This window comes from Neolamprologus brichardi, chromosome 6 (assembly GCF_056152115.1).
Source record: "Neolamprologus brichardi isolate AB-2024 chromosome 6, ASM5615211v1, whole genome shotgun sequence".
Classification (NCBI taxonomy): domain Eukaryota; kingdom Metazoa; phylum Chordata; class Actinopteri; order Cichliformes; family Cichlidae; genus Neolamprologus; species Neolamprologus brichardi.
This window is the reverse complement of record NC_142109.1, coordinates 10,259,638-10,276,228: the sequence shown is the minus strand read 5'-3', so window position 1 is coordinate 10,276,228 and position 16,591 is coordinate 10,259,638. Positions and strand designations below refer to the sequence as shown.

General features: G+C 41.4%; 1 protein-coding gene across 1 annotated transcript in view; it reads left to right on the top strand.

Annotated features, from left to right (window-relative positions):
• fhdc1 (FH2 domain containing 1) overlaps positions 1-12,261 on the top strand; it is a 31,262-nt gene extending 19,001 nt beyond the window's left edge. Inside the window, exons 4-12 of the mRNA XM_006796135.2 lie at positions 754-856; positions 1,007-1,092; positions 1,899-1,999; positions 3,413-3,483; positions 4,284-4,391; positions 5,362-5,432; positions 6,120-6,237; positions 6,422-6,586; positions 6,788-12,261. Coding sequence (XP_006796198.2) covers positions 754-856; positions 1,007-1,092; positions 1,899-1,999; positions 3,413-3,483; positions 4,284-4,391; positions 5,362-5,432; positions 6,120-6,237; positions 6,422-6,586; positions 6,788-8,938 — 2,974 coding nt within the window. The 3' untranslated portion in view covers positions 8,939-12,261. The remainder of the gene's footprint in view (positions 1-753; positions 857-1,006; positions 1,093-1,898; positions 2,000-3,412; positions 3,484-4,283; positions 4,392-5,361; positions 5,433-6,119; positions 6,238-6,421; positions 6,587-6,787) is intronic.
• Positions 12,262-16,591: the final 4,330 nt, after the last annotated feature.

Here is a 16,591-nt window from a genome sequence, read left to right as displayed (position 1 = left end):
AACAAATAGATAAATAAATGTCTCGTTTTTTTTATTGCACTGAAAAGTTCTTTATAGGCTTCAACGAGGCTTTGAACCTTTGCTGGGTTTGTTACTTTAAACAAAAAAATCCTTTCTTTGTCTCCCCGCCTGATTCGGGGTCTCCACAGCATCTCATCCCACCCCTCACATCCTCCCCTATCACACCAGCATCCATCAGTCTCCTCTGTGTTCTTCATCTGTTCCTCCTATCTGGCAGCTCCATCTTCAACACCCTTTGTCCAGTATATCCCCTTTCCATCGTCTCCACATGTCCAAACCATCTCGGCCTCGTCGCTCAAACTTGTCGTCAAACCGCTCAACCTGAATAATCACATGGAGCAAATAATTCCTTTTTCCACATTCTCACCCTAACATTGCAAGAAATTCAGAAAATCAAACCTAAATAAATTACCATATCACGAGTTAAATAAACATGTATTGGATACCTTTTGAAGGCTGGCGTTTGTTAAAGTGCTTGAAGCACAGTGTCAGCTTACTTAATATTGTCTTTTCAGTCATTTTAAAGCCTCAAACATGAAAGTAGACCAGTTGTGCCCTAAAGGATTCAGATTTCTCTTTTATTTATATTGCTAATAAGAAAGCCAGGCAGAGACGCCTAATGCTCTCTGCAAAAGCTGTGTTTTGTGCCTTTGTAAACAGAGGAGGGCAGGCATTAAAGGAAGCACCTGTGCAATTTATCTCTGAACTTTACAGAAACAAACTGTCTTTCAGGTCCAACCGCTCCATTGTCGAAGACATACGAAAAGGAGAAGGAAAGATTTATGGAGCGGAGCTGCTCAAAGACCTGCTGAAGCTCCTGCCCGACGCAGAGGAGGTCCGTGTTTGTGTACTTGCCTGTGATTTTTAGCCAAGTATGAATAGCATTAAGATTTTGAATCACAGAGCACAGCTAATGATAAAAGGCAGTTTACGTGGATTGAAAGCGCCCTGCTGAGCTTCCTGTTCCTCTTTATTTTCTCTGCAGATTAAGAAGCTGCAGGCATTCAAAGGAGATCCAGACAAGCTGACACTGGTCGATTCCTTTATGTACCTCTTGATCCAGGTGCCACGGTGAGTTGGTTTCAATGGGCATGTATATAATCCAGTTTCCATTAAAAAGGAAAGTCAAGTCAGCAGTTTGACAGTCAGTGGAAGATAAAGACTCAAAACTGAGTGCAGAGTTTCATGATTTTGTGTCGACTCTCCAAAGACTTTACGGCTGCTCTCTGACTTGTATTTAATCTATCAAGTGTTCATATTCAATAATATTAATGCGACTGGGGAATGTGCACATTTGTCAGCTTTATAAAAAAGGATATAATGCTTGATTTCATTTTATCTCCTTCCTTTGGATGATAAAACGGCCCATCCACACATATAAAGGGTCTTATTACATAATATTTTCAGTTCATTCAACTGAAAGCCTGTTTCCATTTTTTCTGAACGGGGACTAAGTAACTTCCTGTGAATTTCCTTTTTGTCCAGCAGCACTGTGTGATAGCGCATTAAAATGGTATTAGTGTCATTCAGAGGATGCAGTCCCTGCAGGGATTATTATGGAGAACTAATGCAGACTGATTGGGCTGAAATGGAGCATTTGTCCAGTGAAATTAGTCAGAAGTTGTTTTTGGTTCGTGCTATAATTGAAATGATGATGTGAAAATATTATGAGGATGTTAAGGTGCTAAAAGTCGTCAAGTTTTACTGCCACTCAGCAGCAAGATGGAGTGTTAAGGTACTCTCCAGGTGGAAGCAGGAGGCATTTCTCTCAGCCTGCTGCATTATAATAACAATTTGTCTTTTCTTAAGGATCTCAGTGTTGAGCAAGAGAGTCGAATCTTTTCTCAGATTTAAACTCTGAACTCCGTCTCTGACAGGTTTGATGTTCGGATTGAGGCCATGGTCCTCCAGGAAGAGTTCCTCCCTTGCTGTGCTGCGATGGGCCATGAGATTGATGTCGTCCGTGTTGCGACTAAACGTAATAATAACACACTGGCTCTTACACATTTACACACACACACAGAAAGCAGGACGATCTTATCTTGACGTGAGGACACTCATGACCAAAAAAAAAAAGCAGTTTCATTGAAATGTAACTTAAAAGAGTCGAGCAGCTCTATACATATTAGTTACTCACAGTGTTGATTTATTAAAAAATGAATAATAAAAAATAACTTTATATAGTCACCACAGTGTGACCTGTTATGCCATGGACTACCATTTGAAAGACCTGAGTTTGGCTAGTTTGTTCATTTCGCTTGTTTTTATTTATTTTTTTAAGCCAGCTGTACTCTGTTAAATGTATTGCTAGCTTGGGTAGCATCGTGCTATAATCTGTCATTTACTGTAATGTTAAATGGCATGCTAACCTTCACTAGCAACATCCTTCCATACAGTTAGAGAGTTCCAACCTCACATGTGAACACGATGAAGAGAGGCCGCTGTGCTTTCTCAGACCTTTCAGTCAAAGTTAAACAAGCTGTAGCTGCGTTTATACACGCAATGTTTTTGTGTTCTATTGTGAATAACATATGAGGTTTTTGTAATTTGCAATTCATCAGTGTCCCAACTTTTCTGGAGGAATTTTGTTCATGTTTAAAAAAAACAAACAAACACCTTCTCTACAGTTGTCATAAAGAGGGAGAAGTTCTTGTACCATGAACATGTTTATTTCAGCTTTGAACGTGGATATTTTAACATACTGTAGGACTCTTTGGGGATGTTTCCAGCCTCAAGTGGCCACTTGAGGAACTGCAGTTTTGACACTTACAATTTCAGTGGTGGAGGTTACTGCAAGTCTCGCACTGACCTGATGGTAGCACTTAATAAGAGATCACTGTGATCCAAAAGGTTATTACAGTTTATCTCATGAATGTGCACACTAATATTATATCTTTTCTTTTTTTTTCTTCTGGAGCTAAAGCTGACATGTACTGTTGAATTTGTGATTTACAGTAAAATCACCATATTGATAAACTGATCTGGAAACCTTTTTAATTATTCTATTTTCAGCCATTGGTTGAACCAGGTTGCCATTTTAGCTGAGTCACACTGTCTTGCGTCTTTGTGCTGTATTGGATTTTTCTTAAGACCCTTCTCTACAGTACTGTGACCTTTTCACTGCATTGCAGGGCAATCACTTAAACACTGTGTGGAATAATTACCTGGAACTTTTATGACAAAATTTAAAGTAAAAGGGTAAATGTTAGCACATTGAAAAGTTTTAATTAAAGTGGTAATTGTAAGTAATTTTAGGTTTATGACTGAATCACATAAGGACACATTACTGCTGATAGATTTCCTGTATTGTAGTGATAAATGAAAACGAGATGGTTTGTCATACATCTTCTCTGGAGTCTCTAATTGAGTTTATATTGATATTTCCTTAAAGAGCTGATGAGCTGTGAGGAGCTTCACGCCATCCTGCATCTGGTGCTGCAGGCAGGAAACATCATGAACGCGGTAAGAGCTTCTCAGGTTACGTTCGTATACACGAGCACATCTCTGCTGCCTCTGAACACGCAAGATGTTTCCTTTCAGTCCTGATTTTATTTTTTTTATGTATTTTTCCAAATAAATAAATAATAAAACCTATTGTCAGTATTTGTTGGAAACCAAAACAAAATCACTGCTCAGAGAAGAAAGCTGTACATTGGTCCCTCACTATAACGCGGTTCACCTTTCGCAGTCTCGCTGTTTCGTGGAATTTTTTTGGTGCAATCTTGCATGCTTTTTTTTTTTCTTCTTACAGTGCATTGTGTTCTGCATCCTGATTGGTTTTAGACCATTGTCAGGCAATCTCGTGCCGTGTCTCCTGTACAGTACAGAATGCGTTCAGCTTGTCAAATTTACATAAATCTTCGATCGCTAGCAGTGTGACTCTGAAGTGCTGCACTGTGTGTTTGTAAGTTTTCTCCCCAACAAACAATTCATTCTATGATACTGGACTTATTTTTCTACGAAGGTTTGAACTTGTTTAAACAAGAGAGAAAAGTGTTAAAATGTTCATGCCTGTCTGAGAAAAGTGTCTAAAGTGTGTAGTGAGGGGTTTTACAGCCTTAAAATATCTATAATAATTTTAAATAATAAAGTTGGCTACTTCGCAGATGTCACCTATCGCGGGTTATTTTTGGAATGTAACACCTGCATTAAACAAGGGACCACTGTATCACTCGGGCAGAGTCTTATTGTTTCACATTATTTGCAGCTGTGATTCTATGATATTGTTCATTTCTCTGTGTGAAATATCCTTCTGTTCTCAGGGTGGCTATGCAGGGAACGCTGTGGGATTCAAGCTGTCATCCCTCCTTTCACTGGCTGACACCAAAGCCAACAAGCCAGGGATGAACCTGCTGCATTTTGTGGCCATGGTCAGTGACGCTGTAGTAGAGTACACACCTTTAGACACTGCAGATGTTTGTAATGTGGATTCAGTTCTGGTTTCAGAACCACTTGAGCATGGAATTACATTACCGCTTACACTCACTGGCCACTTTAGTAGGTACAGCTGTTCGACCGTTCGCACAGGTCAGCAAATGACGTGGCAGCAATTCATTGCATTTAGGCATGTAGACACGGTCACGTGTAGATTGCGGGTTCACAGAGAAGGGTGTGCAAAAAGAGGAGATGACCAGCAGCAGGGTGAAAATGCCTTGTGGATGCTAGAGGTCAGAGAGACGGCCAGACTGCTTTAAGATGATAGAAAGGCAGATAACCAAGATGTGCAGAAGAGCATCTCTGAACACACAGCACATTGAACATTGGAGCTGATGGGCTACACCAGCAGAAGAGCATCACTGGGCACCAGTATTGATGCTGACACTATCCTACCTTTATGAGCACAGTGTACCATCTTCTGCTTCCAGCATGTCACAAAGCTCAAATCATCTCCAACTGGTGGCCGATTACCAGGTTTCAGGTGTTGAATTAATTGTTCGTTTGCACTGTGTCAAACCTCTACTCTGTGCATTTATCTTAAAAATGATAAATGGTTATATTAACAGGTTTATGGTTGTATTAACAAGACAATAGCAGAACTGAAAAAAGCTGGATTAACCTCACAATAAGCAAAGATGCATTTACTGTACAAACACTGTAGGAAAGTCTGTCATAAAGAAATTCAAATCGGTGTTTTACAGCAGTGATGAGAAAACTGTGTTTGACCACTGAAGCTGCAGGAGAGCAGGTGGACAGCAGATGGTGACAGGAAACAGCACAGAGCCAAGAACGGCTCGCCAAGCAGTTACATCACCATACAGATATTAGTCCTTTATACGCCACTTTATCTTGTACAAAATCAGACATTTAGATGTTGACTGTGCGATGTCTCTCTCCATGCAGGAGGCAAAGAAAAAGGACGAGAAGTTGCTCAAGTTTCCTGAGAAGCTTCAAGATGTCCAGAGTGCAGCCAGGTAATCGAAGGGAATCAAATCCTTGCCAGTGAGAAATGTAGGAGTCCATTATCAGTTTTGCAGTCATGCAGAGGTGATAATGGACTCATATAAAAGCTGTTTATTCTCCAAATGCATGTCGTCTGCAGCAGGGTGAGTTAAGGACTGTGAGAGCATAAGTGTCAGTTTGTATCAGTCAGTTACACAGCAGACATCAGTTTTCTGTAAAATCTCTGTAAAATGAAATGATTTCCAAATTATCCACCATCACATTTATTAAACAGCCAAATTTTCTGATGGGAAACATAATGAGGCACTGAAGACGACGATTGCCGTAGTATTTTATTGATACGGCCAAGCACAGCCTCATTAACCAGGCTGACAACTAATTTAGGTGTAGAACAGGAGTTATATACAGCACAGTCTCAGGCTCTGTCAGCTTCACAAGGTCATCTCTGTGTGCTGTCGGTGCAGATACTGCACCGCAGAGAATTACTCCTCCCTCCTGCCCTCAGGATAGAGACCCTGAAAGCATTTTTCCCTGCGGTCTACATTTTCAACCGTTTGGAAGTGCATTCATCAAATTAATGTCACATGTTTTTTTTAAGCAATATAAGGAAGACTGCTTACACTCAGAACTGTCCGTCAGTTTTTATGTAATAACAAGTACAAGTGTGTTTTAAATATCTTTCTCCTGTGTTCATGTAGGATTTCAGTGGAAAACATTGAGGAGGAGTTTTCCTCCTTGTATGTCCGAATCAAATCCCTGGAAGAGAAAGTTCAAGGAGACCAGGAGCTGCTGCAGCAGCTGGAGCCCTTCCTGCAGGTGAAGCAGCAGCAGTTAGTTATGTAATACATTGTGTACACAGGCACATGTACAGAAAGTTGGATCCAGCCCGCTCTACATTTGTGAAGCTGCTGACTTAAGTGCTATAGATAATGACTTGTGCAAAAGTGGATGATGCGTTATGAATAAAAAGTGTGCATGTGTGCTCGGTCTCTTGTCTTAGAGTGCAGCACTGTCACTTCAGGACTTAAAGAGACGCAGGCTGGATCTGCGTAAAGAGGGAAGTACTCTCATCGATTTCTTTTGCGAAGACAAGGACACATTCAAGCTGGACGAGGGCTTCCGGATCTTTCAGGACTTCTGCATCAAATTCAAGAAAGCTGTTAAGGTTTGCTTGAGTGAAACAATAATTCTGGGTTATTATAATATCATATGATGTTGTCATTTCTTGCTTGTCTTCTATATGCGTGGTAATTGTTCGTGGTGACCCACTGTTTAAAAAAACTCAAAAATAAGTGAGTTGGATGTCACCATCATTCATGTTCCTGATTCTCAAAATTCTCCTTCCTTACATTTCTGTTTCCATCAGGACAACACGGACCGGGAGTTGAAGGAAGCAGCCAGACAGCGTCGTCTCAAAGAACTGGAGGAAAAGCGTTTTGCGTGGTTGAGCGGGGATCAGACCGGCGGATTTGGTCGCAGCAGCAGCGAGAACGACGTGGAAATGCTCACCAAGGAGGGCCTCCTGGAGTTTTTCCAGAGGTCTCAGAGTCCACACTGCCCACTGGAACGTTCTGCCAGCGCACGCCGACACCGACATACCATGACCTCCATAGCAGATCGTGAACTCCAGGGATACTTGGAGCTGTTCGGAAGCACAGGGAATACCTCTGACTTTTCAAAATTTAACAGCCTACCTCGGTTAGGCCGTCCTATCCAGCGGAGGATGGCCCCCTGGATGTTAGGCCAGGACAATAACCGGGAACTGGGCCGTGAAAGAAAAGCGACGTCTCCGCATTCAGAAACTGAGCCGATCGGCTCACATGCCAAGTTTTCTTCCTCTGAGCTAAACGATAACGAGGACAACAACAACAACAATTACTCATCTGTGTCAGAGAGCAGCGCTCTGCCTCCGCCCTTTTGTGTCTTTCAGAAGCCTGCCCATATTCCCAACCCAGCAATTACTGGCCACATGAGTGTTAGTGTGGAGAAGCATACTTTAGTCCGAGGTCCTCAGGCTTTTGACCTAATCAGTCCAAACAATAACAGCAATCACATGCACTTTGTCAACCGGGGGGACGTTGTGGTGACGGATCTGGAAATAGGGAGACAGTCACCACCCAAGAATCTAGACAACCTTTCACATGATACATTTTTGGAAAGGGGGGGAAATCTAAAGGTAGTATGGGAAGATACAATAGTTCCTCCCATTCAGGCTGGGGTCTCTCCTGAGAAAGAGAAAGACGAAGAGGACTACAGCACAGTTTCATCCACAACCTGCGATACCCCTCTTCCACTAGATACCTCTCTATCCAACAAGAAGCCAATGTTTTATATAATGGACTGCACAGAAACGGACATCTCTGTCACCTTGGATTGCTCTGAGGTGGAATCCTCGTCTACAAAAGAAGGACTTCATTTCCAGACAGCTGACCGCAGCAAAGATCAGGAGAGTCGGCAAGACCCGCAATCCACATCTCCCAACGACCAGTCTGCTTCAACCAATGAGCTCTCAGCCCCCAAATCTGTGGATGCAGCATCTATGGCTCCATCTACTACCACAGAAGAGTGGGACACGGAGAGCTGCGACACCGCTGAAGGAAAACGGGCTGCGGGGAAAGATGCACAACGAAGCAGCCGAAAGCCAGCGCCTACAAAGAGCAAAGGCAGCAAAGCAACCAAAACCAGTGCAGGCCATGGTGTGCGAACGCTGGCCAGCAACGATAACCAGGGTATGCGGAAAGTCATCCCTATTACCAAGCTGACCAGGACAGGTAGCAGCAGGCGAGCAGAGAAACCTGCAGTTCACGATAGCGGGGAGACACGGCGGCCTTCCCGTGACCAGAGCACTCCGGCAAGAGGAAGGAGCGAGAAGACAACGAGACCTCCTCGGCACTCCAGTTTGCCTCCTGATGAGTCAAAAGCCCAGAAGGGAGGCGGTCACACGGGCAGCGTTTCTAGATGGGCACGTGATTCAATGCCTAGGAAAGCTTCAATCCACAAGCCAAGCGCCAAGCCCGTGAGGAACATTCCCAAGCCGGCGCCCGAGGAGAAGATGTGCCGCTCTACTATGAGAGCCCTCGCTCAAGCTCAGGCTCAAGCTCAAGCTCAAGCTCAGACATCTCCTGAGAACAGCAGCTCACACACACACAGTGCAAAAAACACTTCTGGAGTCCCCAGCTTCGCCCGCAATACTGTGGCCTCGTCTTCCAGGACCAGGAAAGAGCTGGGCCCTCCGTCGGTCCCTTCTACCCCGTCTCGCAGCCCCTCCCTCCTGGGTCGACAAAAGCCAACCCGGGCATCACACGCAGGTCACACCAGTGACGAGCGGCCCCAGGCAACAAGCCTGCGGCGGGTGCAAAGCGTGAAGGCAACAAGCTGCAGCACCTACCGTAGCGAGACCCCGCCTCCCCCTGCAGCACGTGAGAACATTCGTAAATCTAGCAGCTTCTCTGAAAAGTCTGTGCAGCCCAGAGACTTGATGACATCCAGCAGAAGCAGGAAGCCGAGCTGGAAGTAAAAAAGCAAAAACAAAAAACAAACCTGACTGCGGGATAACAGGAAGCAGGAAGAGAGGACTTTTTTTGTTTGTTTGGTTTTTTTTACCTGCTTCGACGTGAACTCACGTTCGCTCTGCTCGTCTAGAGTTATCCACTCATATCATGCATATCAAACAAAAGCATGTTAAGCTTTCTCACTGTGTAAGAATCTCTGTAGCTGGCTCTGTATCAGGTTTACGAATCACAAAGAGCAAGATGCAATGAAGTGCACACGTTCCTCATTTCCTCTTCTTGTTTTTTGTTTTTGTTTCTAAGGGTTGGGAGAAATCTAAACTGACAAATGGCAAATTGGTGCTTTTACACTGCAGCCTCTTTGCCTGCTTAGCTGTCTGCGTTCAGTATGTTTTGGTGTCTGTGATGCTGTTGACGTCAGACACTACTACATAAAGCTGCTAATTAGCTCTGACAGATTTGAGACCGACTTTCATTGTCTGTTTCATTCAGGGTTACGAGATTTGTTGTACCTCACCTCGCTGCTGTCACGGTGTCTCTTTCACTTTGCTGCTTCTTCCCGTAGACTAACAGCGCTCTGTTTGCTTTGTGATTCTTTTTGCTTGATACCTCAGAACGATCGCAGTGGCCTTGCACCAGCAGAAAAAGTAGACTTGTTCATTTGGTTCTGCATGATGATGATGATGTAGACAAAATCAGATCAGTTTTACAAAAAAATAACTGCAATGTCACTTTTTAAGAAATTCCTGGTATACTGTATTAATGTTACAACAATATATAAAAGTCACACATATTATGCCAGTGTGTATACCAACCGTGGTACTTCTCGTACTGTATCAGTAGTTTGTAAATGTGTTAGGACTCCTCCATAATATTTTGGAGTAGACGTGCACGTGGGAAATGTTTCCTGTTTCAGCTAATACATGAAAAAAACGCTAACGCTGTGAAAGAAAACCACCGAGCGCAACAGAAACACAAAGACACTGATGCCATCATCAGTCATGTTTTTAGAGTCTGATCTAATTTTTCTACTGTGAACATTGTCGTCTCATATTTTCTCTAGGCTTGTTCAATTACAACAGTAAGCCCATGGTTGTAATTCAGCCTGGATCTAGTTTGTTGCTGTCATGAGTATCATCATGACGCAGAAACAGGTTCATTTAAATTTATCCCCAGTGATAAATTTATTCTTAAAAAAAAAAAAAGATTTGCTGTACTGAAGGTTTTTCCTTAAATTCTTGGAAACAATTTCAAGCATTTAAAAACACTCAGAATAAGATGTTCAGAGAGTTTCTCAGGCTGCGTCTGCATTTTCTATTTGTTCAGTCAAAAATGACTCTAGCACAAAAGTATGGTTCGCGAATAACAAACTCATTATTATGTATGGAAATAGATTAGATACTTTCTTGCACCAGTGTGAACAAAAACAGCTGGCAGAGGTTATACATTTTCTTCTGCATCACACAAATTGAACATAAACATGCTAAGATGATATAATGTCATAGGAGCTGCTTGGACATGGAAACACAAACTGAGATTTCTGAGGTGTGCGCTAATACTTTTGTTTATTTCTGTAGTGCAACCAAACCAAATGTTTCTCCAATTGAAGTATTAGCTGTTTGTACATTCAGGTGGTTTGATGAGCTTTTAAGGATTCAGTAAAAATCTTCAGTACAGCAGCAGGAGCTGACAAACGACGGTCTTTGCTTTTCAGATGTTGGAAGTTCTTCATGTTTCAGAAAATAAAAAGTAATGTAAACATCATGTAAGTGCAGCACCGCCGGCCACTTTGCACCACTTGCCTTTTAGAATACATTGTGCCATTGCCTTGATGGAAACAACACTCTCAACAGTGCGTTGCCTTAAAGCTTAATGTAGCCGATCAATCACCAGTAGAAGCTCCTTGATTATAAAAGGAGAGTAGAAACTTTACTGCCTTCCATCACATCAAAGTGAAACTCTGCTGGTCACTTTGTAAATAATGTAAAGATGTTTTCTGACCATTCATATGTTTATATTTCATAAAAACATAAAGAGCAAGAGAATAAATCATGTGTGCACGCACAGATGTTTAAAAAGCAAGCATCTCATCGTCATAGCCGAGGGTCGACCTGCAGGGTGTGGACATGCTGCGAGTGTCTTCCTGTTCCCTGTCATGCAAATGAAGCTGATGGACTGATGACACAATAGGCCCAGTGTGACAAACCACTGTGTGTGTGGCCTGATGCCACCTAAATATAGATCCTCCTGTTACAGTATCAGAGTTATTTAGGGCTGTGATAGTTGCTATCAACACATGTTTCCAGGAATTTTAAATCCCACCAGAAGCAAATATCTGAAGTAATCTTCAAGCCCATCAAACCAAAGGAATCATTTGCAATGCTTGTTTTTTTCCAACCATCTGAACCAGCTGTTTGTTTTCTAAATAAATTAGAAATCTCACATTTTCAGCACTAAAATAGTGACTTCTGAACTTAATATCTGTCTGGAGCAGTTACATTAAAATGTATTTGATGTATAAAAAAACAAAAAAACAAGTGGATGTGTTTGAAATTTTTGGAAAACCCTTAACTGACACTTTTAGACTCCTTTGAGATCTTTGAAAGATTGCCCTCCCGTAAATGTAACCTTTTTCAGACTACACTGACAAAAAAAAAGAAAAGTGTCCACTTCATTTCTAACCAAGCTGAGTCATGGAAAGGTCCACTCTTTAAAAAAACAAACAAACTGAAAACTCCAACTGTTTGATGTCATTTTAAGCTTTACAATGGGTGCCCTTTACATTACATGACAACAGCTTACAGCAGCAGAGCTGCTTATGAATTTGAATGCTTGTTCGCTCTCGTCACCACAGCTACTGCATTTAAGGAATGGTTACCATAGTAACATTAGTTTCCATTATAAAGTATCCTGTCAGCTCTCTACAGCAACACCTTCGTCACGTTACAAGTTTTGTAGCGCTGCTTAAAAGTTACGTGACTTTATAAAGTTTGGAGTGAGTCATTTTTATCTGTTGTATTTCGTTACTGACACACGCCGACTCCACTGCAACAAGCCTGTCTTACTGTAGCATTCGTTGCCCAAGGTTGTATTTGTACTCTGATGTGATTCTCTGAGAATAGGACTTGTCTTTTGTTTTCACAGCTGAGGCAAATAGGTGCTCTGCTCGGTCATCTCTAAATCTGAAGTTTCATGATGGAAAAAACAAAAAAACCTCCAATACATAAAGAAAATGACCACCTCTGATCACTAGACCGCAGGGCTGCAAATGTGTTATTACTGTTCCACTTTATATTTCTGATGCTGATATAAATAAATCACATTGCTGTGTAAACTGGAAACTTGCTCCTCCCATTTCTTTAACATTTTTTCTGCATGCACAGAAAAGCTCACGCCCCCACTGGAGGCACTTTTGAATTCATTACATAAATCCAAGTAGAACAACAAATTAAAGATCAGCACATGAGCGTCAGCAAACTCATGTTTGTTTAATGTTTGTTTAGTTTTCCTTTCACAAGTCATTTTATTTTATAATGTTCCTCTTGTTCATCCAAGGCCCACTTACAGTGGTGCTGTGTCCCACAGATGGGTCCCGCCCCACAGTTTGAGAATCAGTGATTTCTAATTGAACAGATGGATAACCGGTAATAATCATGAATGTTTGAAGAATCTGGTCTGCTGAGCAGGCTGAAGTTGTGCATATTTAATAGACGGCATGATGATGTACGATGGTGAAATCAACAACTACACCTGCTACAGAGAAATACTGCTGAAAGTTTGCTAACCTAACTATTTCTGCTCCGTGGAAACACAATCTGAGCACTGAATCTACTGTTGCTCATTAATCCAGCACACTAAATATTACACTGCTGAGGGAGGCTGCTGCCATTGGGGAGTGCATTATCATAGACCTGTGCTTTTATCATATAACTGTGACAAACAAATGTGATCTCTGTGTTAAACAGAAAATTAGGCTTTAACAAGATGATCTAGTAATTAATTTTAGTGACTCGGTGTATGGAAAAATACTTCCCCCTCTGTTTACACCACTAGAGTGCAGCAGAGTATGTCTGAGCTCTTCTGTGACTCAAACACATGCTTGTCTCCACCTACCTTACCACGTCATGCCTTCATAAACTGCACCCTCTGCTGTATTTTCCCAGTAATAATGATTTTTCTCAGAAACAAATATGCATAGTTTATTGCAGAATGTTAAAACAAATCCACAAAACTAATAATACTGTATAAATTATATAACACTGTATGATAATTCGAAAGCTGGTCTGAGAATTGTCTCTCTTCCTGTAAAATTAAAGCCAGGATGTTAACACAGCAGGTCTAGAAGTGTGTGGAAGAATCTTTTTTGAGGTTTGTGTACATCAACTAAAATAATCTTTGACAAATGCATGAATGATAATGATAAAACCATCAAGGACTCAGTTGTTTGACAGTACACTAATCTCCTCTGTACATCCATAATGATTTTGATTTAAGCCCTTCTGTAGTGTCTCCTTAATATTCATACAGATGGTGTTATAGATACTCGGTAAGACCTCAGAGGTGCCATGGTGATGCCTTAGAGTTAACCTGAAATGACAAGTTTAACTTTTAGTATGTTTTCTGGCTTTTCAGTTCATCTTCAGAGATTTTAGAGGGTTTGCTGTTACATACCCCTTGGTTTAATGCCAGGACTTTTCTGTTTTTGAATTATTGTACACAACAACATAGTAAAAAAATCAATAATCATGTTTTTCTGAATCCAATTTCCTAAAAAATGATAGCTCAAGGTCGCGGTACAGACACCCATCAAACCTGACTGTCACTTGGGCGCCCACGAGGTGGAATCTGCTCGGCCTCGTGATGACTTCAACAAACTTTTCAAGCTGACATTAATAATTTTTGGCAATTGTCTCCCAAGGGATTCCTGCTCTTCAGTTAGGTGCCCATCACCATGTCAGATGGATGGAATAAATGATTTATGCTGACATGAAATGCGTCACACAATGTTGGAACTGGAAAGCTGTCTGTGCACTGACCGGTGGCTGCACTCGCTCTTCTTGTGCTCCAGCTGACATTAAATGTAAGATCATTGCTCCATTCAAGAAGGAAAGCCTGGAAAACCCTCCTCTATCCCTGTTCTGCAGGCACATGTAGACCTCATAGCAAAGGAAGCGTGTCCCATCCCTCAAGTTTACCCAGTTTCACTCTGTAAAATGTAGACATGTGTATGTATATATGTATATATATGTATATATTACCATTATTACCATAAAATGCAGCACACACAGGTCTGCTGTAAATGAGTCATCCATCCTAACATGCAGACAGTAGATAATAGAAGCATAATGCAGCATCATGGGGAGATAAAAAAAAAAAAAAAACAACAAACAACAGCACAGACAGCGTTCTGCGTGTTTTTTTACAGAGAGGGGCTATAAGAGCCTATCAGTATCCATAGAGATAAGCTATCTATCTGCCACGATCACAGAATACAGTCAGACTATTGTTTGCATAAGATAAATGGCACATCATCATGTGGCATATCTAAAAGATTACATGGAGACAGAGCAGGATAATATGGAGTTTTTTATTCAGCGAGGTGAACTTGACAGTCTGAAAATTCTCCATTGCACATAGAAATGAGTTCATTTTCTAAAATCACTGATCCTATCTTCTGTTTTATATACCACTTAACCGTTTAATGAAATCAACAAGGATTTGATACATTGATAGTGATTTTTCTACTCTTTGAGGACACAGTTATAGCTCACTCATGTTTCATCTCTTCAGGAGTCGTTGATATGGTCGCCCATCGATAGATAAATGGTAAGACTGGTCTCAGTCAAGCCCTGTAGCAGACTGGTGACTTGTACAGGGTTTACCCCGCCTCTCACTCTGTGACAGCTGGGATAGACTGGATGAATGGGTGAATGTTGTCAGTCACACAAACACTGGAAAACACACCACACGCCTACAACAGTCAAATAAAAAACCCACAAACATTAATGTGCAGTGTTAGATTTGGTTAATAATAATACGACTGTGACTAAGAGGGTGATTGCCCTTGAACTGAATAGAATTTCAATGTGTTTCACCTGAACTGACTGGTAGTTTGATTAGAATAATGGTGTGATAAGTGAAGATTTTACAGGAAAGAAGACACAAATCATACTGTAAGTAATTTTACATAGTGTGTACAAAAAAGCATTCCCTCATTTTACTGTATTTACTGTAAATATGCAATACTTTGAGGGGCAGGGGTATTATGAAGTGGCTTTTGTGTGGAAAATTTAAAAAGAAAGAAAAGAAATAACTAAACAGTAGTAAACTGCATTTTTATATGTAATACAGGAAGACAATTGAACTGTGAAACGTCTATGATGGAAGCAAATATAAAAGAAAATAAAAATGTAAAAAGCCAAAGTTAAGGTACCACAGCTGAAGATTACTTACAGTAGATTTATTTATTTTTCCTTGTAAAAAGTTGAATCGGTACTCCGTTATTCTAGTATATCCACGAGGATTTGTAAATAAATTATAATTATATGCTAATTTTTGATAAAAATTGGTTGGAATTGCTTTAAATAATAAGACAAATGTATCCTAAGTCACAGGCTATATTATAAAGTACTACTTAAATATATTGATATGATAGAAGTTTTACTGATTTTATTCTTTTAAACATGGGAATGAAGTTTCTGCGAGGAGGACAGAGGAAAGGAGGAGTCTCCAAGGTGAGTATGATGAGATTTTGCATTGATGGTGATTTCAGTTTGAGACCGTACTTGTCTGAATGCAGGTGCACGAGGGGAAGCTGGCAGGCAGACAGGATTCCAGGGAGATCCAGGGAAAAGGCTGGAAGTATCTTTTAAACTTAGTGTTATCACTTTAGAGAACCAACAAGAGAGCCAGGTTGATGACAACACCAACAATAGCCTGATAAGAGAGCAGCAGCCCGAGTTGGTCCTTAAATAGCACGAGTCAATGATCCAGTGCAGAATGGGTGTGGTGGAGAAAGCCTCAGAGAAAGAAACTCCACCTGCAGTCGGGCAAGCGAGAAAACACCAGCCCGTTACTCCACCCGAGAGTGAGAGAGAACTACAACAGACAGAAGAGAGACAACAGAGGGAGGAAAAAGGAGAAAACCTCAGATCTGCCAGGACCATAACAGAAACTATTATGTAAGGCTTTCTGTGGTCAACCGGTGCAGTGAGTGGTGCAGCTTCAACACTGGGCTGCATCTCTTCCAGAGGAAGCGCTACGAAGCATGAGATGTCAAGCAGCTCGTGACTTGGCACGTTTATCTTCAGATCAAAGGCGCTTTAGCCATGTGCGAGGGATTATGCTCCTCACAATCCCTCCTTATCCTACAGCTCAGGGCGACACCTGGAGAGCCAGCTCTTTACTCTCACTGCCGCAGGTAGTAAAAATCTTCTCCCTGGTGAAGGTTAGCCTGGTTAGTCAGAGAAAGCTCTAATCATTCCTGGGTTTGGAAGGGTTGTTTGGTGGATAGAAGAACAGCAAATAAGCAGTCTCCTTTATATTAACGTCATAAAGCAGTTGTTTCTGCAAGTGAGAAGTTAACACGAAGTCTTAATATTTGCATTTAGTTTTCTCTGATGTTAAGCATCAAAAGCCACAAATGAAGCTGTAAAATGAAA